Below are 27,076 nucleotides of genomic sequence, written 5' to 3' on the forward strand. Positions count from 1 at the left end.
CTCCAGCAGAGCACTGCACTATATAGGTTAGCAGAGCACTATATTTTACACATATCCATCCCATACAGCAATATTACATGCAGTACACATTCTTGAAAATCACTGCATTATCTACATATATTGCACTGGATTATTCACAGCTTCCAGCAGAACTTCATGTAGTTTCCAGTGGAGCACTGCATTATTTACGTTAATTCCAGCAGAGCAGATTTTTGGCACTTTACATTTTGTAGATTTCTAGCACAACCCTGCACTGTTCTCACAGGGTCTAAAATAACACTAAAAGTAAACATAACACAGTAAGATGGGATGTAACCGGATACCCTCATGTATTGTCACACAGATGATCATAGCATTCAAACATCGCATTCTTGTAACATACTCAAGGGAATTTATAAAAGTGGGAGTAGCCAGAATCTGAAGCAGTTGTGGATAACAACCAATCCACCTTTATCTTTCATTTTTAAACTTTAAGGCCTGTAGGGGCAGTGTAGGGACAAGTCATCCGTCTGTTAGGGACAGTGCTTATTATCAGGGAAAGGTTCCAGAGGAGTAGGGACAGTTCAAGGACAAAAGCAGGTGAGACGGAGCTTGATCAACCTCAGCTCGCAGACACAGGCTTCCAGCTCGTAGGTCTCTAAAAACCTCTAATTTTCAAGTAATGCACAGAAGAAGTTGGCTCTCTAGTGAATCGGTTACAGGGAGGGACTCAGATGAAGACCAGAAGTGCTGGCGAAGTGGCCACTTTAGTCATGTAGCCAGGAATTGTGGTTGGCCAGAAGCCAAGAGCAACCATAGGCCGCCGTTGTTAAACTAGTGGCTCCCTGGGCAGGGGGATAACCCCCAGGGCCGTCAACACAAGGTTCCATTAGATCAGAGGCTGGGAACCATCAGAGATGGTTGCACCAAGTCCAGTGGTGAACACCCTCATCAATGGGTAGGAGGTCCCTTGCCTGATCGACACATGATTTGAGGTCACTATCATGGAGTACAAGTACTACACCCAGCAGTTAGGGATGCGGGACCAGCTGGACCCCTCTTGGCTGTCCCTCTCGGCGGCCAACAACCTGCCCATTCTGTGGAAGGTGTTACCTGGATGAAGATACAGATAGACAACCAGGTAGTGTAGCGAGTTAAAGCCGTGGTGACTTGCAGCCCAGTGAGCTCAGCAGTACCTATCGTTCTGGGCATGAACATCCCGAAAGACTTGGACTTACCCCACTTGCTGGCCAAGTTTGAGCATACAGACCAGCGTGCGTGAGGCTGTGGTCTGCAAGCTGTCTGCCTCTACATGATTCGGGCCTATGAGGCCTACCAGAGGTCAGTGAGAAAGCAGCCTGAGCAGGTGGGTGTTGTCAGTATGCTCCCTCATGCAAAAGAAACTCCTGGCACCCCTCCAAGAGGTCCCTTTCCATCAGGGCTTACAATAAACTGCAAGGGGACATGGTAATGTGGAGCCCCACAAAGACCTAGTTGGTTCCGCCTGGGATGCTGCTGCCTGCCCTGTGGCTGGTCGCCTGCACTTTATCCAAGGTCTACAAAGGGAAGCTGTTGGTTCAGCCTATGAATTTGGGGACCTCCCAGATCCCACTCTCCAACCATACCACCATGGCATGCCTTTACAAGGTGCCCCACCACTGCATCTCTGAGGCCCAGCCAGGGGTGGAAGATGTCTGAGCCCCATTACAGGCGTCTATGACCTCCCTAAAGGAGCTGCAATGCAAATTAGTCCTGGAAAGGAAAGGCCAGCTATTCCAGTAGTATCCCTAACCCAAACAGCGGCTACTTCATCAACTACTGGAGGAGCACATACTGGTCTTTGCTACCAGCCCTGAGGACTATGGTTGCACAGAGTCCATTGACCAGCCAATTCATACTGGGGACACTCCACCCATTCAGGAGTGATACCGTCATTTTCTCTCTACTCTTGATCTTGCAAGCAGCTATTAGCAAGTCCCAGAGGGACCAAGACCTTTATCATACCCCTGGGACTATTCAAATTTAATTGCATGCCCTTCGGACTTAGCAATGCCCCAGTACGTTCCAAAACTTGATAGAGAGATGCTTGGGAGATTAAAATTTTAGGAGTGTGTTAGCCTACATTGAAAATATCACAAATTTCCTTAAAGCATTCAAAGATCATGTCTAATACCTGGATCAGCTCAAGTCACCCCCCCCCCCACCCCCCTCTGCTCACTGGGCCTGTCCAAAGTCCAGGCAGTACAGAATTGGCACCCCCCCCCCAAAAAGACTATCACTGAGCTGTGCTCTTTCCTAGGGCAAGTGGAATACTATTGGCGGTTCATCGCAAATTGCCACCCCTCTCGCCCAGCTACTGAGCGGCCCTCCCACCCAAAAGAAAGGGGGGCTATCGCCCTCAATCCAGTCCCAGTGGCAATAACCCCAACAACAAAAGCAAAAACTTTCTTCGGCACCTCTACTAGCATATGCAGATTACTTGAAACCATTCCAAGTGTATACAGATGGGAGCTGGCAGGGTTTGGGGACTGCCTTTGCCCAAGAGCAGAATGGGTGCGAGCTGTGGTCTGCGGCCTACCGAGAAGAATCCCCACAACTATATCTCCTTTAAACTGGAGTTGCTGGCCCTAGTTTGGGCCATCACCGAGAGCGAAGTTCACAGAATATCTCATGGGGGCAGAAATAGAGGTTTTCACAGATAACAACCCTTGCCTACCTAGAGACAGCCAAACTGGGGGCTTTGGAGCAAAGGTGGGTCGGCTTGGTTCAACTACAAGATTCGCTACAAGCCAGGATAGACATGAAGATGCTTTTTACCGCTATCCAGTAGAATGTCTAGGGCCGGATGTAGATTCAAGCCAAGAGGACATGGAGGCAGCCCCCGTCTTGCTTCCTCCGTGAGCCTTCTCATGTTCTCTCAAAGGGCAAGCAGCGTCACCCCAGGTGGAACCCGCCAAGATCCACACCTGGGAGGACTGAACTCTCATCCACCAAAACAATCCCAATCTCATGCAGGTGTAATGCTTCCTAACGCGACGGCTGAAGCCGTCCTCCCGAGAATGTCAGAGACTGTCCCATACAGTGAGGGTGATCCTGAGATAGTGGGATCAGCTCAAGACGTGGGCAATGTGTTTTATTAGACTGGCCAGACTGCATTCTGCACCTCGTGACAGATGCTGCCGGCACCTCTTAGTCCTCGGTCACACTGAATATGACTTTGAAATTGTGCGACTTCACTTGATGCCACATAATTTCAAAGTCACATGTCTGTGCGACTTCAGGTGCGACTTGGAAGATATCTGTGCGACTTCATGCACAGATGTCTATGCAAGTAGCACCTGAACTTGCAAAAAGTAGCGAAAGAACTACTTTAAAAACCGGTGTGACTCCGATGGAGTCAGAGTCGCACCGATTCGACCGCTTCCATTGCGCTTCCACCCAACTGGGGACTGAGTCTTTAAACTACTGTCGTATCGCTGTTACAACTTGTGAGTGCTCCCAGTCGGGTGGATTTCCCACCAGGTCTGTTTTGTATTGCTGGATTTGTGTTACAATATATTCCTGTTACTGCACTTGGACTCTGTGTGTTTCCTGCCGCACCACACTGCACCTACCCACCAGCTGAAGATAGAAGCTGATTGGTTGCCATAAACAGCGCTTCCAGATTCTGGCTGCTCCACTTTGGAAAAATTCACCTCATAGTATATTAATAAATATCACATATGGTAATTTTTAATACTTCATTTGTTATGACAAAACATTGCATTCCATACACACGTACATAGCGATATACTATGGGTATGCAGCGTCCATTAACAAACCACAAAAACTTTTCACTGCATTCGTTTCTAAAATTGATTTAAGACCATCCTGGCCTCTCTTTCCTATTGTTTCTTGTTTACTGTTGTATATGTTTTTCCAATATGTCTGTGAAGGTTGTCATTTATCTAGACCATTGTAGTTAGTCACATTCATGTAGGCTTCTTGTGAAGACATCTCATGGCTTACCCAAACCACTTCTTCAGTTCTAATGAGTGTCAGGAACATACCTGACCATTTATAATATAACTCAGTCACCTTAATCCAATCATCATAGAATGTTCCAAAGCAGATTCTGACACATTCCATGGCCGTATGATTATAGTGACAATCAACTCTGGTTTTAAAAAAAATTCTTTATTCCAAAAAGTCCCTTCGATAGATCTCAGCCTGCTCCAAATCTCCTAATTCCTTTTCTTTACTGCTGTGATGTGACTTCCTGTTAGAGGGTGGCTTTGTTCGTTCTCCTTGTTCCCGTTGTTTGTAGGAATGTAGCCACCCTCCCTTGCTCGCCCCCAGGATGGACTATGAGCTACGGACTATGGGATGTGTAGTGTGCACAGAGCAGTGCCCATGACTGCAACTAACATGCACTGCTCATTCCAAACAAATGAAAGTGTGGGGAAAAAGGAGAGATTCAGGAGCTCACGGAGGATGTTACCAGTGGCGTCTCCAGCTTTCATATTTAGGGGGGGCACATGGGGGGACAGGGACAAAAGTAGGGGGGCAACTATAAAATGCAATTTTTTTCAGTAACTGAGAGTCCTGGTGGAGTCCTTCATGCAACTCGCTCTTCTCCCTGCCAATGAGGATGCAGGGGAGGGAGCAGATCGGGTGGCCGTGGTTGTGTGAGCGCTCACATTATGCAGTGTCAGCGAGCAGAGGGAGGGGGGAGGAATCACCCGCAGGAGCTGACTGGGACGCTCTCCCTCTCAATAGAGACTGTTACTCCAGCGGCGGCCCGATTAAGATGCGGCGCATCTGCTATGAATGCAAACAAAAAGACATTGCCTTTTTGTAAAAGAAAAAAAAATATTTTTTTAATTGGGGGGGGGGGGGGGGGCACATGGTGGGGCACAGCATAATGTTGGGGGGCTCTGCCCCACCCCCCCCAGGGACGCCATTGGATGTTACAAGCAGGCAGGAAAACACAATAAGGAACACTTTTATAAAAAATAGATTACAGAATCAATAAAAGGATTGCACACGATCACCTTGTAAAACAGCCCATTCCGTTTATAATAGAAATGAAAGGCAAAACATTTGTGTATAGATGAAAAAAAACAAAAACTTTTTTCTACCTTTTTTTTGTAAGTGATCACATTCCCTCTGTTCTCAGCTGCATAAGAGCTGGGGGAGGAGAAGCAGGAGCACACTGAGCTTCCCATTGAAAGGCTGTGCAGGGGGGGGGGGCATGTCAGGACAAGACTGATCATTGGAGGAGAGCAGGCTGCAGGGCCGGTCCCAGGCGGGTGCACGGGGTGCAGTGCACCCAGGCGCCAGAGAGGTGGGGGCGCTGAAGCGCCAGAGTGCTCTCCTCCCTCCTCCTCCTCCCCTCCGTGTCCAGAAATAGCTCTGTCCGCAGCAGCTCACCGCCGCGGAGCGGCCGCGTCGGTGCCGCTGTGCTTTACATTGCTAGAGCGAGCCTGTCCCCCCTCCCTCCTCCTCCTGTCAGAGGAGAGCAGCCGCCGGAGATCGGAGCGGCTGGTCTCTGTGTTGAGAGAGACCAGCCGCGCAGTGACTTCGCTGGGGGGAGGGGGGGCGGCCCGTGCCTGCAGCCTGACACAGGTTCTCTCTCTCCTCCGCTGTCTCTCACTCCCGCTCGATCTGTTCTTCACCCGGGCGGCGCGGCTGCACACTGTCCTCTCTAGCTGCTGCCCGGGTGTTAATGTGTTTGTCTGTACTGATAGAGGGAGGTTTGTCCCTGGGGCGGTCTGTACTAATGGGGGGGTTGTCCTGGGGGGTCTGTACTAATGGGGGGGGTTGTCCTGGGGGGGTCTGTACTAATGGGGGGTTGTCCTGGGGGGTCTGTACTAATGGGGGGGTTGTCCTGGGGGGTCTGTACTAATGGGGGGGTTGTCCTGGGGGGTCTGTACTAATGGGGGGGTTGTCCTGGGGGGTCTGTACTAATGGGGGGGTTGTCCTGGGGGGTCTGTACTAATGGGGGGGTTGTCCTGGGGGGTCTGTACTAATGGGGGGGTTGTCCTGGGGGTCTGTACTAATGGGGGGGAGTTGTCTTGGGGGGGTCTGTACTAATGGAGGGGGGATTTGTCCTGGGGGGTCTGTACTAATGGAGGGATTTGTCCTGGGGGTCTGTACTAATGGAGGGGGGTTGTTCTGGGGGGTCTGTACTAATGGAGGGGGGGTGTTTGTCCGGGGGGTCTGTACTAATGGAGGGGGGGTCCTGGGGGGGGTCTGTACTAATGGAGGGGGGTTTGTCCTGGTGGGGGGTCTGTACTAATGGAGGGGTGTTTGTCCTGGTGGGGGGTCTGTACTAATGAAGGGGGGATTTGTCCTGTGGGGGTCTGTACTAGTGGAGGGGGGGTTCTCCTGGGGGGTCTGTAGTAATGGAGGGGGTTTGTCCTGGGGGGTCTGTACTAATGGAGCGGGGGTTTGTCCTGGGGGGGTCTGTACTAATGGAGGGGGGGTTTGTCCTGGGGGTCTGTACTAATGAAGGGGGGATTTGTCCTGTGGGGGTCTGTACTAGTGGAGGGGGGTTCTCCTAGGGGGTCTGTACTAATGGAGGGGGTTTGTCCTGGGGGTCTGTACTAATAGAGGGGGGGTTTGTCCTGGGGGTCTGTACTAATGGAGGGGGGTTGTCCTGGGGGGGTCTGTACTAATGAAGGGGGGCTTTGTCCTGGGGGGGATCTGTACTAATGGAGGGGGGGTTGTCCTGGTGGGGGTCTACTAATGGAGGGGGGGTGGTTTGTCCTGGGGGGTCTATACTGATGAAGGGGGGTCTGTACTGAGAGAGGGGTTTATACTTAGTGGGGGTCTATACTTAGTGGAGGGAGGTCTGTACTGAGGGGCGACTAAAGTTGGTGGAAGGAGGGTGACACCATGTTATACCGCACCTGGTGACACCAACCCTAGTGACGTCACTGCAGCTGCAGGCTCTTCTTTCGCCCCTTCCCCTCCCTCTCCCTCTCCTCCGCATGTGCACTGCTATACTAGTGAGCGGCGCTGGCCAGCACAGCCTCCCACTATGTTTCTTCCCCTGCCTTCATATCAGCCAGGGAAAAATAGAATAGAAAAAGGAGAAGAGGATTGTGGGACATGTAGTCCCGAGGACTGGCAGCCCCACTGTAACACGGAAACTGCAGTCCACACAGCATGTTCAGCTAAATGGGAGAGAGAGAGATACAGGAGCCTGGGAAAGCTTTCAGGGAAGTACACCCAGGACTCCAGAGGGAGAGGGCAGTGCTCAGGGAACACCATCAGAGAGGAAACCCCGCTGCCCTGCGCCACCAGAGGGAAAGCCACACAGCCTGGTGCCATCCCTGGCGGAGAAAGGAATGGAGTCATTGCCAGAATACAGATCTGGGTGCTACCCAGCGGAGTCACCACGGGCAATTCAGAGTGAGCTTACTCCTGATCAGAGGAACCATCGCTGGGTCAGGTGAGAGGGCCAATCGGCCATTATCTACTAATGTCCATAGGAACTGCAGTCTCTGACCATCTCCTGTATTATATCTGCAGTCTCTGACCTTCTCTTGTATCATGTCTGCAGTCTCTGACCATCTCCTGTATCATGTCTGCAGTCTCTGATCATCTCCTGTACTATGTCTGCAGTCTCTGATCATCTCCTGTACTATGTCTGCAGTCTCTGATCATCTCCTGTACTATGTCTGCAGTCTCTGACCATCTCCTGTATTATATCTGCAGTCTCTGATCATCTCCTGTACTATGTCTGCAGTCTCTGACCTTCTCTTGTACCATGTCTGCAGTCTCTGACCTTCTCTTGTATCATATCTGCAGTCTCTGATCATCTCCTGTATTATATCTGCAGTCTCTGACCTTCTCTTGTATCATATCTGCAGTCCCTGATCATCTCCTGTACCATGTCTGCAGTCTCTGACCATGTCCTCTACTATGTCTGCAGTCTCTGACCATGTCCTCTACTATGTCTGCAGTCTCTGATCATCTCCTGTACCATGTCTGCAGTCTCTGATCATCTCCTGTACTATGTCTACAGTCTCTGATCATCTCCTGTACTATGTCTACAGTCTCTGACCATGTCCTCTACTATGTCTGCAGTCTCTGATCATCTCCTGTACCATGTCTGCAGTCTCTGATCATCTCCTGTACCATGTCTACAGTCTCTGATCATCTCCTGTACCATGTCTGCAGTCTCTGATCATCTCCTGTACTATGTCTGCAGTCTCTGATCATCTCCTGTACCATGTCTACAGTCTCTGATCATCTCCTGTATCATGTCTGCAGTCTCTGATCATCTCCTGTACCATGTCTACAGTCTCTGATCATCTCCTGTACCATGTCTGCAGTCTCTGACCATCTCCTGTACTATGTCTGCAGTCTCTGATCATCTCCTGTACCATGTCTGCAGTCTCTGATCATCTCCTGTACTATGTCTGCAGTCTCTGACTGTCTCTTGTATCATGTCTACAGTCTCTGATCATCTCCTGTACTATGTCTGCAGTCTCTGACCATCTCCTGTACTATGTCTGCAGTCTCTGATCATCTCCTGTACTATGTCTGCAGTCTCTGATCATCTCCTGTACCATGTCTGCAGTCTCTGATCATCTCCTGTACCATGTCTGCAGTCTCTGATCATCTGTACTATGTCTACAGTCTCTGATCATCTCCTGTACCATGTCTGCAGTCTCTGACCATCTCCTGTACTATGTCTGCAGTCTCTGATCATCTCCTGTACCATGTCTGCAGTCTCTGATCATCTCCTGTACTATGTATGCAGTCTCTGACTGTCTCTTGTATCATGTCTACAGTCTCTGATCATCTCCTGTACCATGTCTGCAGTCTCTGATCATCTCCTGTACTATGTCTACAGTCTCTGATCATCTCCTGTACCATGTCTGCAGTCTCTGACCATCTCCTGTACTATGTCTGCAGTCTCTGATCATCTCCTGTACCATGTCTGCAGTCTCTGATCATCTCCTGTACTATGTCTGCAGTCTCTGACTGTCTCTTGTATCATGTCTACAGTCCCTGATCATCTCCTGTACTATGTCTGCAGTCTCTGACCATCTCCTGTACTATGTCTGCAGTCTCTGATCATCTCCTGTACTATGTCTGCAGTCTCTGATCATCTCCTGTACCATGTCTGCAGTCTCTGATCGTCTCCTGTACTATGTCTACAGTCTCTGATCATCTCCCGTACCACGTCTGCAGTCTCTGATCATCTCCTTTATTATGTCTGCAGTCTCTGATCATCTCCTGTATTATGTCTGCAGTCTCTGATCATCTCCTGTACCATGTCTGCAGTCTCTGATCATCTCCTGTACCATGTCTACAGTCTCTGATCATCTCCTGTACCATGTCTGCAGTCTCTGATCATCTCCTGTACTATGTCTGCAGTCTCTGATCATCTCCTGTACCATGTCTACAGTCTCTGATCATCTCCTGTACCATGTCTGCAGTCTCTGATCATCTCCTGTACCATGTCTGCAGTCTCTGATCATCTCCTGTACTATGTCTACAGTCTCTGATCATCTCCTGTACCATGTCTGCAGTCTCTGACCATCTCCTGTACTATGTCTGCAGTCTCTGATCATCTCCTGTACCATGTCTGCAGTCTCTGATCATCTCCTGTACTATGTCTGCAGTCTCTGACTGTCTCTTGTATCATGTCTACAGTCTCTGATCATCTCCTGTACTATGTCTGCAGTCTCTGATCATCTCCTGTACTATGTCTGCAGTCTCTGACTGTCTCTTGTATCATGTCTACAGTCTCTGATCATCTCCTGTACTATGTCTGCAGTCTCTGACCATCTCCTGTACTATGTCTGCAGTCTCTGATCATCTCCTGTACTATGTCTGCAGTCTCTGATCATCTCCTGTACCATGTCTGCAGTCTCTGATCGTCTCCTGTACTATGTCTACAGTCTCTGATCATCTCCCGTACCACGTCTGCAGTCTCTGATCATCTCCTTTATTATGTCTGCAGTCTCTGATCATCTCCTGTATTATGTCTGCAGTCTCTGATCATCTCCTGTACCATGTCTGCAGTCTCTGATCATCTCCTGTACCATGTCTGCAGTCTGATCATCTCCTGTACCATGTCTGCAGTCTCTGATCATCTCCTGTACCATATCTACAGTCTCTGATCATCTCCTGTACCATGTCTGCAGTCTCTGATCATCTCCTGTACTATGTCTGCAGTCTCTGATCATCTCCTGTACCATGTCTACAGTCTCTGATCATCTCCTGTACCATGTCTGCAGTCTCTGATCATCTCCTGTACCATGTCTGCAGTCTCTGATCATCTCCTGTACTATGTCTACAGTCTCTGATCATCTCCTGTACTATGTCTGCAGTCTCTGACCATCTCCTGTACTATGTCTGCAGTCTCTGATCATCTCCTGTACTATGTCTGCAGTCTCTGATCATCTCCTGTACCATGTCTGCAGTCTCTGATCGTCTCCTGTACTATGTCTACAGTCTCTGATCATCTCCCGTACCACGTCTGCAGTCTCTGATCATCTCCTTTATTATGTCTGCAGTCTCTGATCATCTCCTGTATTATGTCTGCAGTCTCTGATCATCTCCTGTACCATGTCTGCAGTCTCTGATCATCTCCTGTACCATGTCTGCAGTCTGATCATCTCCTGTACCATGTCTGCAGTCTCTGATCATCTCCTGTACCATGTCTGCAGTCTCTGATCATCTCCTGTACTATGTCTGCAGTTTCTGACCATCTCCTGTACTATGTCTGCAGTCTCTGACCATCTCCTGTACTATGTCTGCAGTCTCTGACCATCTCCTGTACTATGTCTGCAGTCTCTAACCATCTCCTGTACTATGTCTGCAGTCTCTGATCATCTCCTGTACTATGTCTGCAGTCTCTGTCCAGCTCTTGTACCATGTCTGCAGTCTTTGACCGTATCCTGTATTATGTCTGGGGACTCTTTCTAACAGAAGCCCTCTCTGAGTGCATCAGAGAGGTTCCCCTCCAGGTCTCATTAGTGTTCTCTCTTCCTGTATTTTCTTTATTGTTAAGAGATCATGGGAGGATTTCAGGGTAACAAAGACTTCTTAGGGGAGCAGCTCTGTATTTGAGTCGTTGCCATAGAATCATTTGTAAAGGGGTGGAGTTGGTAAGATGACCACGCCCATGTGGGGGCGCCAGAAATATTTCTGCACCCAGGCGCCGGTGACCCTAGGATCGGCCCTGGCAGGCTGAGTTCCAAGCACAGCTAGAGAACTGACCACGCTGTGTTCTCTCACTTAGTGTGGTCAGTTTTTGATAGGAAAGCAGAGGGACTGACAGGAACACCAGGGATTTCACATAAAGGAAGCAATACAAATAGAACAGGAGAATTTTTCATACAAGTACGTGATACAGCAGACACATAAAAGCATACCTCCCAACATTTTGAGATGGGAATGAGGGACACCTACTAACAAACATATGTAGGCATAGGGCACGCCCCCTGTCATGCCCCTTAAAGGGGACATAACAAAAAAAAAGGTTAATCAAATCCACAAGTGCTTTTTTTTACCACTAATATTCCTTTATAAAATTTACAAATGCAGCAATTTAGAATTTGGATGAAAGGTTTGGCACTGGGAAACACTTTTTGAAAGATAAAAAGTGCATTTTATATACAACTATATAGATCAGACCAAAATGAGGGACAAATGAGGAGCAAAGAGGGACAGAGGGACATTGCTCCAAATCAGGGGCAGTCCCTTGAAATCAGGGACAGTTGGGAGCTATGTATAAGGAATATGAAATGTTGGGGTAACAAACACGTTAAGTAATGAATGTTTATGGATTGTTTTTTTTTTTTTGGAGAATAAAGATATTGTTTAGTGTATGTTCCTGACAGTCATAAGAGCTGAAGAAGCTACTTGGAAGAAAAGAGAAAGATCTTCATGAATACAGAACAAGCCTGATTGAATGTGACTACTACACGTTTTGCCATACAATAGTGTGTTGTGTATATATATATGTAGAGCACCTCCATGTACCATGGCACTGTACAAAGGTGTATAGCAAAGTATATGGAAGTACAATAAAATACAACAGTGAGAGCTATTCAGTCTTGATAGGTAAGGGGCAGAAACAAGAGGCAAGGTAACAGGTCCGCTATATACACAAGGTGACAGTAGGGCCGATTTACTAAAACTGGAGAGTGCAAAATTTGGTGCAGCTGTGCATGGTAGCCAATCAGCTTCTAACTTCAGCTTTTTCAAGTAAGCTTTGACAAAAAAAAAAAAAAAACTGGAAGCTTATTGGCTTCTAAACCTGGAAGCTGATTGGCTTCTAAGCAGAGCCGCACCAATTTCTGCACTCTCCAGTTTTAGTAAATGATCCCCTTTTGTGTTGTGCTGGATCAGTCACCAAAAGAAAATGTGTAAATGATCTGAAGAGATAGTATTTGCAGGGTTGGAAAGTTCCAAACGGTAAAAGTGAAAGGAAGAAGGGTGAGAGAGGTGTTGAGGGTGAGAGTGTTTAACGGCTACTAGAGTAGAGAAGAAGAAAAGGTCATTTAGAGAACAGGACTGCATTTAGGTGAAGTACCACTAAAAACTACAGGGGGCGATGTTTGGGGGATTCTGATCAGAGAAGGGCAGGTTTGGGACCTAAACTGTACTGACTTTGGCTAAATTCTTAAATGTAAGCCAAAACCCGATAACTAAGCTGGTTGGTGCGGGGAAACCCCTCCTTTTTAATTGTTTTTATTAATCGCTGTGAGTGTAAAATGAATCCAGGTGCACTAGTGATATAAAAGAACCATGGCCTATAGAAATATTTCTAGTAAAGGTCAGCACACCACAGCTCACTACCATACACACAACTCTCTAAAGAGCAGACATCAGTACACAGGGCAGCCACGATGAGCTGCTTAATGACACACACTTATGCTCAGAACGGACCCACCGATGCTCTGCAGAGGGATAACATTCAACCCACCATATTTTGCACTTACCCAGAACTCTGTAACTACAATATCTGTAATGCTGCCGAGAACCGTCACAAAATCAAAGACATTCCAAGCGTCGCGAAAATAATTCTAGAACAGACCACAATAAAGCTATTAACAATTATGATTTTCACATTTCCTGTGTTTGTCTAAGGACTATCCTAGGAATTCAATAAAAGTTCACAATTCAAATTTGCTATATATATATATATATATACATTCACAGTTCAGTGGGCTATAACTGTCCATCAGTATAATCATTACCAAATTCATAAACATTTACTGTAATAAAGAATACACCATGGGGATTTATTTATAAATGTTTTCACACAACATTCACTTAGGATTCACACATATTCCAATTGGATTCCATTGGAAAACTGTGTGAATCCTTGAGGCTGGGTTCACACGGAAGCACAGAGCGTAGGGTTTCCACCTTTTCTTCAAGTCAAACCCAAACACTTCAGCGTTGCGCAGCAATTTTTTTTCATAGTATGCATAGATAAACTACGCATAGATGTTGCTATTAAATAACATTTCTAATCATATGAAGTTAATCACAAGAGTCCCCCTTCACATCAGAGTCCACAGAGTTCCCCCTTTACATCAGAGTCCACAATGTTCCTCCTTTACATCAGCGTCCACAGAGTTGAGCCCTTTACATCAGCGTCCACAGAGTTGAGCCCTTTACATCAGCGTCCACAGAGTTGAGCCCTTTACATCAGAGTCCACAGAGTTCCCCCTTTACAGGGGGAACTCTGCAGACTTTGATGTAAGGGAGAACTCTGGGGACTCTAACATAAGGGATGCTCTGGTGTACAAAGAGGACTCTGATGTAAGGGGGAGCTCTGATGTAAGGAGTGCTCTGAGAACCCTGATTTACCTTAGCATACTCACTTAGAGGCAGGAGCGAGAAGGGGGGAGACTTAGTCCGGTCTGAATAATGTGTCCGGGTCTCAGACAGTCTGAAACACGGACGCATGATTCCAAACCCGAACTGTCTGGGTGAATCCCGAACAGGTGGCAACCCTAACAGAGCAGCTCATGGCAGGGTTCCGTTGTGTCCCTGTTCAGCATTTCAGGTCCAATTTCCGTCCGAATTTTTGGCTGAATTTGGACCTGAAATGGACCATAAGACGCACAGGACTCCTGAGCCGCTGCAGAGATGTTTGAACCGGCTCCATAGTGAGCCGGTCACAATCTCCTGACATGCAACATCCTGACATGTGAATTGGATGTGGGGAAACCCAAATCCAATTTGCAATAGTGTGAACCCAGCCTGAAAGTTGTATGAGGGTTGTGTGAAGACATTTATAAATAGGACTTACAAGCGTAACTGGTGTGTTTGCGGGTTGCAGGTTTACTAGAAATGTTTTTCATTAGTCCAGAATAAGAAATAAATCATTTCATAAAATTTGTAAACAAATTTGCTTTTGGCAATAGTAGTGAGCAATGGGAAAACCAATAGGGCATTGGGTTACAGATGATGACAATTTTTTTAGTGTACCCTCCTTTGACCTGGTCTGCTATGATCTCAATTGTTATACTGCATTGGGATTAATACGCCCGTCTGGAAAAACAGTAGAAGCAGTGTAAAACAAGTCTGCATTCCCCTCTGTAGCTATAAATATTATGTAAAAAAAAAAAATCACATTTAAAGTTCACAACAGGGCCACCAAAACCTTAGCTCTTTTCCTATTAATTTCTATGTCACATGGGTTTTGTACACATAGTGCCTTGACCCCTTGAAATATTCCACATTTTGTCATGTTACAACAAAAAACGTAAATGTATTTTATTGGGATTTTATATGATAGAGCAGTGATGGCGAACCTTGGCACCCCAGATGTTTTGGAACTACATTTGCCATGATGCTCAACTACACTGCAGAGTGCCAAGGTGGGGTGCCAAGGTTCGCCATTACTGTGATAGACCAACACAAAGTGGCACATAATTGTGAAATGGAAGGAAAATGATAAATGGTTTTCAACATTTTTTAAAAATACATATGTGAAAAGTGTGGGGTACATTTGTATTCAGCCCCCCTGAGTCAATACTTTCTATAACCACATTTCACTGCAATTAAAGCTGCAAGTCTTTTTTGGGGATGTCTCCCAGCTTTGCACATCTAGAGAGTGATGTTTTTGCCCATTCTTCTTTGCAAAATAGGTTAAGCTCTGTCAGATTGGATGGAGAGCGTCTGTGAACAGCAATTTTCAAGTCTTGCCACAGATTCACAATTGGATTTAGGTCTGGACTTTGGCTGGGCCATTCTAACACATTAATATGCTTTGATCTAAACCATTCCATTGTAGCTCTGGCTGTATGTTTAGGGTCATTGTCCTGCTGGAAGGTGAACCCCCCGCCCCACTCTTGGGTCTTTTGCAGACTCAGGTTTTCTTCTAAGATTGCCCTGTATTTGGCTCCATCCATCTTCTCATCAACTCTGACCATCTTCCCTGTCCCTGCTGAAGAAAAGCATCCCCACAACATGATGCTGCCACCACCATGCTTCACGATGGGGATGGTGTGTTCACGGTGATGTGCAGTATTAGTTTTTTGCCACAAATAGCGTTTTGCTTTTAGGCTAAAAAAATTAAATTTTGGTCTCATCTAACCAGAGCACCTTTTTCCACATGTTTGCTGTGTCCCCCACATGGCTTCTCGCAAACTGCTAATGGGACTTCTTATGGCTTTCTTTCAGCAATGGCTTTCTTCTTGCCGCTCTTCCATAAAGGCCATATTTGTGGAGTGCACGACTAATAGTTGTCCTGTGGACAGATTCTCCCACCTGAGCTGTGGATCTCTGCAGCTCCTCCAGAGTTACCATGGGCCTCTTGGCTGCTTCTCTGATTAATGTTCTCCTTGGGTGGCCTGTCAGTTGAGGTGGACGGCCATGTCTTGGTAGGTTTGCAGTTGTGCCATACGCTTTCCATTTTCAGATGATGGATTGAACAGTGCTCTGTGAGATGTTCAAAGCTTGGGATATTTTTTTATAACCTAACCCTGCTTTAAACTTCTCCACAACTTTATCCCTGACCTGTCTGGTGTGTTCCTTGGCCTTCATGATGCACTGAGATTAAATTACACACAGGTGGACTCTATTCACTAATTAGGTGACTTTTGAAGGCAGTTGGTTCCACTAGATTTTAGTTAGGGGTATCGGAGTAAAGGGGGCTGAATACAAATGGACACCACACTTTTCAGAAATGTATTTGTAAAAAATTTTGAAAACCATTTATTATTTTCCTTCCATTTCACAATTATGTGCCACTTTGTGTGGGTCTATCACATAAAATCCCAATAAAATACATTTACTTTTTTTGGTTGTAACATGACAAAATGTGCAAAATTTCAAGCGATAGGAATACTTTTCAAGGCACTGTAATATTTATAGCTACAGAGGGGAATGTAGGTTTTAAACAGCTTCTACTGTTTTTCCAGAACATGTAAATACTTTATTGTGCATGAAAACAGGTTCACTTTGAAGTGGTTGTAAACCCTTCCATAGACCCTTCCAGTGACTGACCGTGGGTGATACACAGAGATGAAATAAATCCACCTACATAAGTTGTACCTCTTTATCTGTCTTCGCTTCTCTACATCTGTTCAAAGTCCAGATTTATTACAGCTTGTCTGAGCTGTCAAAAAAGCAGGGGGCGGAGAGCTGAAATTACACACTGCAGAGCTCAGCGGGGAGAGCTCTGAGAGCTGATTTGAGGGAAGATACACACCCCTCTTCACACAGCACACAGGAACAGAGCTGAGGCTGTCAATCAGCTGGAACTCCCCCTCCCCTGTCGCCTTTTTTAGCTTGGTGTCAGGAAAACTTGTCAGAAGTGATTCATGCTAATAGCAGATAGAAATAACGCTTAGTGCTCTGGATTGAGACAAGTACACACTATATAGGGATATGCTTTGTTCATATTTCATGTCTGAGGTTTACAACCACTTTAAGGTCAAGTTCGGTGAAAGGAGTCATTATAAAGCACTCTAGAGTCAGAAGGTGACCAGGAAAACCTAAAAATAATTACCGAATAATTGCCTGTTACCAGTAAAACTCTTCCTTTAGAGCCAACAGGCTGGTGATTCCCTGCTCAAGGACCATAGCCTGAAGGAGCAGTACTCAGAGAGGTAGAGGCAACCAGTTTGTAGTCTTTTATTCAAAGTGTTAGGGAAGAAGTATCGGGGAATCACTGGACTCTTAGACCTGAATGCTCTAGGTGAGATTTAAGCATTTGACGGCTATTGTTTAGGTTTAGCTTGCAACAGGCAGCATGGGGGCAAATGTGCCTAAAGTCACTTTTGACTTTGCTTCTCTTTTAATGTATGCTACCTTATTGTGGAAAATACAGTGGGGACAGCATGATACCCACATATTTCTTTCATACTCAGAATGACTGCAGAAAAGTAAGATGTAGACATCACAAATGACAAATATTTATATGTAAATAAAACCTTTTGTATTAAATGTACTACTAGAGGGCGGGTTTGGTAGGATGTGGATATCATACTTGTGCTAGGGAATATTTTAGTATATTTTTGAAGTGTGACATTTAAGGCCTATTTAAGCCCTATTTAAGCTCCACCACTTATCACAGGAACACTAGGCTAAGTCTAGGGTGAACATATTGAGACAAGGCATAAAGTAAACCACCTGTACTGAGGGGAGTATGTAGGCTCCCATTGCTGACCTCTTATGGTTGCTTGATTGTCATGCTTTTAGTACTTGCATGGACAGGTTCTGACTTCAATCTATATATACTGTATATATATATATATATATATATATATATACACACACATTCACATACACGAGAAGGACTTCTAATTTTAAATTAGTATGTGTGGTATCATAAAAATATAGAATCATCCAAGTAGTTTGGTGTAAGTATGATGGTCTGAATGGGCATCTTAGACCTGAATTAACACCTAGCTGCTAACAGGTCTTGACTCTTTGGCAATATCCTATAGGCTTGTGGCTATAAAACAGATGAACAACTGTCACCTCACTAGGAAGAGAGAATGCAAATCAGAAGGAAGGAAAAAGTCATTCCACATTAAGAAACTGCACTGCCTAGATCAGGGATCCTCAAACTACGGCCCTCCAGCTGTTGCGGAACTACACATCCCATGAGGCATTGTAAAATTCTGACATTCACAGACATGGCTAGGCATGATGGGAATTGTAGTTCCTGAACAACTGGAGGGCCATAGTTTGAAGACCCCTGGTCTAGGGTCATTACTCCAAAGATCAGAGGGAATATGTTTTTGATCTATCATAAGATCCAAATATTGCAGATGCAAAATGGAATGTCCAGGCCTTACAGAACTAACTAGGGACCAACTAAAACTATTATATGGACCCTTCTTGTGTTTTTTTTTTTTGACTTGCAGTGAATAAGATGATATGCTGGTGTTGGGATTTCTAACTCAGTCATCCGAACTGGTTTGGTCTATATAGTCTACAGCCACTTCAAAGGCAAGAATTTTTATCACATCCAAAGGTGATTGGTCAAGGGGGAAGAGTCCACCCCACATAGCTAATTAAGTAGCATGGAAATTAACAGCGTAATTCATCTGGGGCTTGTTCTGTACAGGATAGTTACTGGTCTGCTCGATGTAGTCCCATCAACAGGATAAAATGTTGCTGCCCAAATTATATATATATTTTTTAGCCATTAGCCAAAATTTTTCTATGTCATTTTCTTTCTTGTTTTTTTGTAAATATTTCTTTTGTACATATTTCTGCACTGGTCTGCCTTTTTTGAATATTAGATATAAAATAAAAAAACTGGCCTTCTATGTACAAAGCAAAGAATCCTTAACTCCTACACAGACCGCTGTTCCAGCATGCTTTCTGAGGACACCTGATGGGCAGCGATACCTTGTGCATTATTGGTCTCCCTCATTCTTGTACCCTGGTCTGTGACAATATGTGAGTTCCTGAGACAGTTAATTCTGATACTTTGCTGTGAGCACCTGGTCTCCAGCATTTACCTTGTACTTCAGTTTTCTCATTTGTAGCACCATTTCTCTCCAGCTCTTGCCAAAATGAGTGCTTGACACACATTTTGCTCAAACACTGCAGTGCTGTGTCAACATACATAGACAACATGGCTGGATTTATAGGGAAGTCTATAAGAAGGAGGCTTGTTGGTTTTTGTTACTGGCCTTTTCCACTAGTTAGACGAAGTGTGCCGATTAGTTCTGACTTTTATCTTCCTCATCGGCATACTTATTCCAGGTCAGTGTTTTAACAAGTAAAAAGCTGAAGACAGCAAGGCAACTTGCATTTTCACAAGAGGTCAGCTATTGTAGCCTTACACTTTTTTCAGGTTTTACAGCGTTTTAGGTGATCTCTATCTCAACCAAGCACTGTTTCCTTATCTATAAGCTCAAACTATTTTACATGTATGTACATAGTATGTACATAGTTACATATACAGTTAAGTGCTGAGGCTGTGAAGGGGTTTAGTATTGTTAACAATGATGTTTTGTCATCTGTACTGTTACCCCAACCTATCCTTGTTGCACTGCCTTAGTAAAACTCAAATAGCATGGTGTCACACAAACCATCGTACTTCTACAGTATTTGTTACTGTTAAGGCCTAGTAGAATGTCTATGACCCCTACCCCTTTTTTTCGTAGAATATGGTTTAATAATACAGTACCAATGAGCCTTAAACTGAATAGTTCTTGCCAGGATAAAAAAACAAGGCTTGAAACTCACATTTACAAAACACACTAAAACTATAGTTGACAAAGAAAATAAACAATGGCGGTGCCTACTTGTCGTGTCTTTCCCTTCCCTATTGCGGTACACAGTCTGCTGCACACTTACAGGTGTACTAACTACACAAAATAAGAATAATAGCAAAACTTACCAAAGCCCCAAAAGCCATGATTTTCAGTATACACTCCAAAGAGAAGAGGGAGGTGAAGACAATGTTGAATGTTTTTAGTACTTGTTCATACGTATTAGAATACCCATGAAACTAAAGGAAAGACAGGAAATAGTCAATATGTGTCCTACCTTTAAATAAGTTTAATAGTCACCTACCTATGTAAAATCTCTAAGAATATCCATCTATTTTTTGTAGTATGTTCAGAAATCAATTAAACAATCTCAGCGGTGCAGGAGAGACCAATAACAAAAAAAAAATATCTAAAAAAAAAAAAAATGTAAACGTTGCCATACCAGTGAGATGTTTGTCATTTATGCGACTTTGCTGCTCTACATTAGGTGTGATTTTAGGCTAGAAGAAGGTTAAAATGATACAGTAGCTGTATCTTTTTTTTTTATTGTATCTTTTTATCTACTCGTAGCATATACTGTGCAAATGTCAGATTAATGCAGTTTTGCTGCCTTTAGCTTTGCTGCTGCTGTGCATTGATCCTTATGTACTTATCCTTTCCAGTCTTGGCTGCATATACAGGTGCATCTCAAAAAATTTTGAATATCATCAAAAAGTTAATTTATTTCAGCAATTCAATTAAAAAAAGTGAGACTCATATATTACTGATACATAGATGCGTTACACACAGAGTGATATACCGTATTTCAAGCATTTCTTTCTTTTAATTTTGATGATTATGGCTTACAGCTAGGGAAAACCCAAAATTCGGTATCTCAGAAAACTAGAATATTATATAAGACCAATAAAAAAAATTATTTTTAATACAGAAATGCTGGCTTACTGAAAAGTATGTCCATGTACTTCTCGTATTTTTGTAAATATTTTATTATATCTTTTCATGTGACAACACTGAAGAAATGACACTTTGCTACAATGTAAAGTAGTGAGTGAGTGCTGAGTTATTTTGAAGGGACAGCTAATTTACGCTGTTATACAAGCTGTACACTCACTACTTTACATTGTAGCAAAGTGTCATTTCTTCAGTGTTGTCACATGAAAAGATATAATAAAATATTTACAAAAATGTGAGGGGTGTACTCACTTTTGTGAGATACTGTAGTATGCACTCAATACTTGGTCGGGTCTCCTTTTGCATGAATTACTGCATCAATGCGGCGCTTGGCATGGAGGTGATCATCCTGTGGCACTGCTGAGGTGTTATGGAAGCCCAGGTTGCTTTGATAGCAGCCTTCAGCTTGTCTGCATTGTTGGATCTGGTGTCTCTCATCTTCCTCTTGACAATAGCCCACAGATTCTCTATGGGGTTTAGGTCAGGCAAGTTTGCTAGCCAATCAACCACAGTGATACCATGATCATTAAACCAGGTATTGGTACTTTTGGCAGTGTGGGCAGATGCCAAGTCCTGCTGGAAAATTAAATTAGCATCTCCATCAAGCTGGTCAGCAGAGGGAAGCATGAGATGCTCTAGAATTTCCTGGTAGAGGGCTGCGCTGACTTTGGACTTGATAAAACACAGCGGACCAACACCGGCAGATGACATGGCTCCCCAAATCAACACTGACTGTGGAAACTTCACACTGGACCTCATGTAACTTGGATTCTGTACCTCTCCACTCTTCCTCCAGACTCTGGGACCTTGATTTTCAAATTAAATGCAAAATTTACAATTATCCAAAAGGAGGACTTTGGACCACCGAGCAGCAGTCCAGTCCTTTTTCTCGTTAACCCAGGTAAGATGCTTCTGACGTTGTCTCTGGTTCAGGAATGGCTTGACACAAGGAATGCGAGAGTTGTAGCCCATGTCCTGGATACGTCTGTGTGTGGTGGCTCTTGAAGCACTGACACCAGCCGTAGTCCACAATCTCCGCCAAATTCTTGAATGGCCTTTGCTTTACAATCTTCTCAAGGCTGCGGTTATCCCTGTTGCTTGTGCACCTTTTTTCTACCACACTTTTTCCTTCCACTTAACTTTCCATTAATATGCTTGGATACAGCATTCTGTGAACAGCCAGCTTCTTTAGCAATGACCTTCTGTGCTTTACCTTCCTGTGGAGGGTGTCAATGACTGTCTTCTGGACAACTGTCAAATCAGCAGTCTTCCCCATGATTGTATAACCTACTGAACTAGACTAAGAGACCATGAAAGGCTCAGGAAACCTTTACAGGTGTTTTAAGTTAATTAGCTGATTAGAGCGTGACACCATGAGTCTACAATATTGAATTTTTTCACAATATTCTAATTTTCTGAGATACTGAATTTGGGGTTTTCACTAGCTGTAAGCCATAATCATCAAAATTAAAAAGAAACGCTTGAAATATATCACTCTGTGTAATGAATCTATATAATATACAAGTTTCACTTTTTGAATTGAATTACTGAAATAAATTAACTTTTTGATATTCAAATTTTTTTGAGATGCACCTGTATAAGGTGCATGTGTGGCGTGCATGACAATAGAGAATAATGGGCAACCCTGGAGCAAGTGCTGAGCTGGGTCTACGTTCTCCATGGCCTCAATAATGACATAGTTTGCTTTAATAGTGCAATTGAAAAGATGATGAGTATTGTAAGATGTATTAGTTTTCCGTTTTAAACTTTTAACAAGGGCGTTCTCATTTCCCTTTGAAAAGCAGTAGTGAAACCAATGCAAATGCATCTGAAGTGTATATACAGCTTGCCATGCATTTCAGATGGCTTCCCATCCACAGCAATTTTTTTAAACAAAAAATGGGCATGGCGCGTGCTTAAACTACACAAATTTCATGAAACTACAGTAACTAAAACCTGAAAACAATTTAAAAAAATGTGTTGTCCTGTTAGATTCTATAAATACTACATAAAGTTTGTTTGAGGGACTTTAAACATATAGTTTAAACGGGATTTAGAAACATCCATGTGTACAGGCCTGAAAAGAGACAGTTGGCAGGATTCTCACATGGGTTCAATAGTCAAAGTACGTATAGAGGATTGCTGAGGACTCTGGGTTTAGTCCCACCATCCAGCTATTGAAGGACACATACATAGCTGTTCAGAAGTTACTGGTGAGCATCTAGTGCATCGTCCTTTTTCCATGCATAAGAATGTTTAACTATGGATCCTAGACAAAAGTCTAAACTTTACACTGGTGATTTCCAGTTCTATGACAAGAGCAATCAAAATGTGCCCGAGGTCTGTCACATATTCCTCCAAGCAATCACACCAACCCCATCTCGTTTTGTTTTTTAGGCAATCATGTGTTGTCACAATAAACTGCACATGATCATACAACACAATAGGTGGGCACTTGGTCGTTGACATGTGCAGCAACTTGTAATCTCTAGATCATGATAAAAGTTAGCATAGAGGAGTCTGGTGAATTAGCTATCAGTCATGTGAGATTTTTTTTTATATGTGGCTTACAAGACAGAAAACCAACAAGGATCTCCTTTTAAAGTTGAGGCCACTGCAATGCAGTTTGGGGGAACTGCTTGGTCCAGTCCAACCCCTATAATTATAGTAGTCATGCCACAGAGTTTATTTAACAAAGCCTAATAATAGTTGGATTTCCTTGTCTTACCTTCATCATTAACACAATGGTATTTAGGGCAATCAGTGCCATAATTGTGTACTCAAAAGGTGGCGATACAACAAACTGCCACATTCGATACTGAAAACTTTGCTTGTTTTGTGGCATATGGCGAGTCAGGGGCTTGGCACTTATAGCAAAATCGATGCAGGCTCGCTGTAACATGGGAAAAGAACAAACAGAAAGAATAAATTAATCAATGGAACACAGAAAAATAAGTTATCACATTTTAATGAAGAACTAGACTATGAAGTATTTGCATTTGGCCATTTAAAAATACCCCAGTGAAATTTTAGAACCACTTCACCCATGCTTAACCATCTCCCTACCACCATATACTAAAAAAAGTAGGGAGGTGGACATTCATTTATGGACAGCTGTTTATAAATTAATTAATGAGACATATTCCACCTGGGATCTGGTTTATACACACAAATTCATAAACTCAATTAAAACCATATTTTATTTTTATTAAAGACAAAATTGTTCATCATATAAAATTTGTGAAAGAAAAGGCATTCACAATATATCAGATAAAAACAACAAGACAAGAATACTTCAAGGGGCTGTGACAATATGTGTCCTAATACGAGACAATAATAGCTCTTCTTTGTCTATGCGTTTCATGGACGAAGCCGCTTCTTCAGGATCTGGGAAGTCAATCTATCAATCTATCTGGCTTAACCATTAAACGAGTACATTTTCTAAAATACAAACAAACCAAATGATCAAAAATACAAAATCACAAAATATAATCAAACTAAACCCAAAATAACAAAGTCTAATAATATAAATCCAATAATTAAAAAAATCGAAATCAATAAAGGGAACTGTCCATGACATTTCCTTTACTGATTTTGATTTTTTTTTATTATTAGATTTATTATTAGACTTTGTTATTGTAGGTATAGCTTAAATATATTTTGTTATTTTGTATTTTTGATTATTTGCTTTGTTTGTTTCATATTGTGCCATATCACAACCGCTTGAAGCATTGTTGCTATGTTGTTTTTATCTGATATACAGTGAATGTCTTTTCCTTCACGCATTTTATGAGATAAAAAATGTTGTCTTTAATAAATTATAATACAGTTTTAACTGAATTTATGAATCTGCGTGTATACATGAGATCCTGGCTGGGATAAGTAAAGTTCCATATTAATATCAATATACTACTGTATATGATAATTACTCCACCTAAACATACTGAATGGAGACATAACTGATTTTAAACAGCACTGCAGAAATAAGGTATGGGCAACCAATGTGTGCATTAACTTTTCGTTATGAAGCTGTCATTCTTGCATCACAGACAAAAGGCACAGTGGCTCTGTGCCCTGTAAATGCTGTAGTGGCCGATCGCAATGATCACAAATGCAAATACAGCTTGTGTTTACATCTTTTGAGCCCACCCCTCCTCCTCTGCTGCCTATCCTCCAAATCCTCTTCATTCCTAAGCAGCTGAGGCTTCTCATGCCTGGTTCTTTGAGTAAAACTGCTCCCACTGGCCACCAATGAAAATGGGGCACATTAATCAGCAAGGATGGGGCGGCAACGAATACCAAGAAGCACAGCAAGGGGACATACCGGGGGCATATTCGTCTTAAAGGGGCACACTAACCTTGAATGTCAATGGGCACTAAACACTGATCAGCAACATTAAAGGCAGTACACAACACTGACCACCAACCCTTAAAGGGGCCTATTGTATCTGTAATATCACCAGTTATTTTGTAAAATGCTGTGCAGACTCTGGGCGCTTTATACTGTAAGTTCTGCATAATAATAGGTCCTGCATAATATTAAAAGGATAAAACAGCTCCCTTATATGTATTTCATCTGTATATTCAACTGTTTGCCTGAAGCCTAGTTTTTTTTAGTTATACAGTTGCAATAAAAAGTATGTGAACTCTTTTGGAATGATATGGATTTCTGCACAAATTGGTCATAAAATGTGATCTGATCTTCATCTAAGTCACAACAATAGACAATCACAGTCTGCTTAAACTAATAACACACAAAGAATTAAATGTTACCATGTTTTTATTGAACACACCATGTAAACATTCACAGTGCAGGTGGAAAAAGTATGTGAACCCTTGGATTTAATAACTGGTTGAACCTCCTTTGGCACCAATAACTTCAACCAAACATTTCCTGTAGTTGCAGATCAGACGTGCACAACGGTCAGGAGTAATTCTTGACCATTCCTCTTTACAGAACTGTTTCAGTTCAGCAATATTCTTGGGATGTCTGGTGTGAATCACTTTCTTGAGGTCATGCCACAGCATCTCAATCGGGTTGAGGTCAGGACTCTGACTGGGCCACTCCAGAAGGCGTATTTTCTTCTGTTTAAGCCATTCTGTTGTTGATTTACTTCTATGCTTTGGGTCGTTGTCCTGTTGCAACACCCATCTTCTGTTGAGCTTCAGCTGGTGGTCAGATGGCCTTAAGTTCAGCTGGTGGTCAGATGTCTTGATAAACTTGGGAATTCATTTTTCCTTCGATGATAGCAATCTGTCCAGGCCCTGACGCAGCAAAGCAGCCCCAAACCATGATGCCCCCACCACAATACTTCACAGTTGTGATGAGGTTTTTATGTTGGTGTGCTGTGCTTCTTTTTCTCCACACATAGTGTTGAGTGTTTCTTCCAAACAACTCAACTTTGGTTTCATCTGTCCACAGAATATTTTGCCAGTACTGCTGTGGGACATCCAGGTGCACGTGCAGCAATGTTTTTTTTGGACAGCAGTGGCTTCCTCTGTGGTATCCTCCCATGAAATTCATTCTTGCTTAGTGTTTTACGTATCGTAGATTCGCTAAAAGGGATGTTAGCATATGCCAGAGACCTTTGTAAGCCTTTAGCTGACACTCTAGGATTCTTCTTCACCTCATTGAGCAGTCTGCGCTGTGCTCTTCCAGTCATCTTTACAGGATGCCCACTCCTAGGGAGAGTAGAAGCAGTGCTGAACTTTCTCCATTTATAGACAATTTGTCTTACCTTGGACTGATGAACAGCAAGGCTTTTGGAGATACTTTTATAACCCTTTCCAGCTTTATGCAAGTCAACAATTCTTAATCGTAGGTCTTCTGAAAGCTTTTTTGTGCAAGGCATCATTCACTTCAGGCAATGCTTCTTGTGAAAAGCAAACTCAGAACTGGTGTGTGTTTTTTATAGGGCAGGGCAGCTGTAACCAACACCTCCAATCTCATCTCATTGATTGGACTCCAGTTGGCTGACACCTCAATCCAATTATCTCTTGGAGATCACATTAGTCTAGGGGTTCACACACTTTTTCCACCTGCACTGTGAATGTTTACATGGTGTGTTCAATAAAAACATGGTGACATTTAATTCTTTGTGTGTTATTAGTTTAAGCAGACTGTGATTGTCTAATGTTGTGACTTAGATGAAGATCAGATCACATTTTATGACCAATTTGTGCAGAAATCCATATCATTCCAAAAGGGTTCACATACTTTTTTATTGCAACTGTACCATGTCATGTGACTGTTCATATACAGTAAATGTGTTCAGGGGTTTTGGAAATAATTTTATTCAAAATGCTTTTTTAATCTTTTTATTTTCCTTTTTTTTTAATGAAGTCTTTATCTTACAAATAAACAGTAATACACAGCAGAAGTTGTTTTCTTTCAGACTATATCTCTCTGGCCCCATATAGGGGAAGAGGTGGAGCCACTC

At 43.5% G+C, this 27,076-nt stretch overlaps 1 protein-coding gene across 7 annotated transcripts in view; it reads right to left on the reverse strand.

The window, feature by feature from the left end:
- The window catches only part of CACNA1A (calcium voltage-gated channel subunit alpha1 A), a 363,579-nt gene that overhangs the window by 141,135 nt on the left and 195,368 nt on the right, over nucleotides 1–27,076 (reverse strand). For all 7 annotated transcript variants that reach the window (XM_073622743.1, XM_073622741.1, XM_073622739.1 and 4 more), the window contains 3 exons: nucleotides 23,365–23,529; nucleotides 19,814–19,924; nucleotides 12,933–13,016 (listed from right to left, as the gene is read on the reverse strand). In XM_073622743.1, coding sequence (XP_073478844.1) covers nucleotides 12,933–13,016; nucleotides 19,814–19,924; nucleotides 23,365–23,529 — 360 coding nt within the window. The remainder of the gene's footprint in view (nucleotides 1–12,932; nucleotides 13,017–19,813; nucleotides 19,925–23,364; nucleotides 23,530–27,076) is intronic.

Source organism: Aquarana catesbeiana, linkage group LG03 (genome assembly GCF_042186555.1).
Source record: "Aquarana catesbeiana isolate 2022-GZ linkage group LG03, ASM4218655v1, whole genome shotgun sequence".
Taxonomy (NCBI): domain Eukaryota; kingdom Metazoa; phylum Chordata; class Amphibia; order Anura; family Ranidae; genus Aquarana; species Aquarana catesbeiana.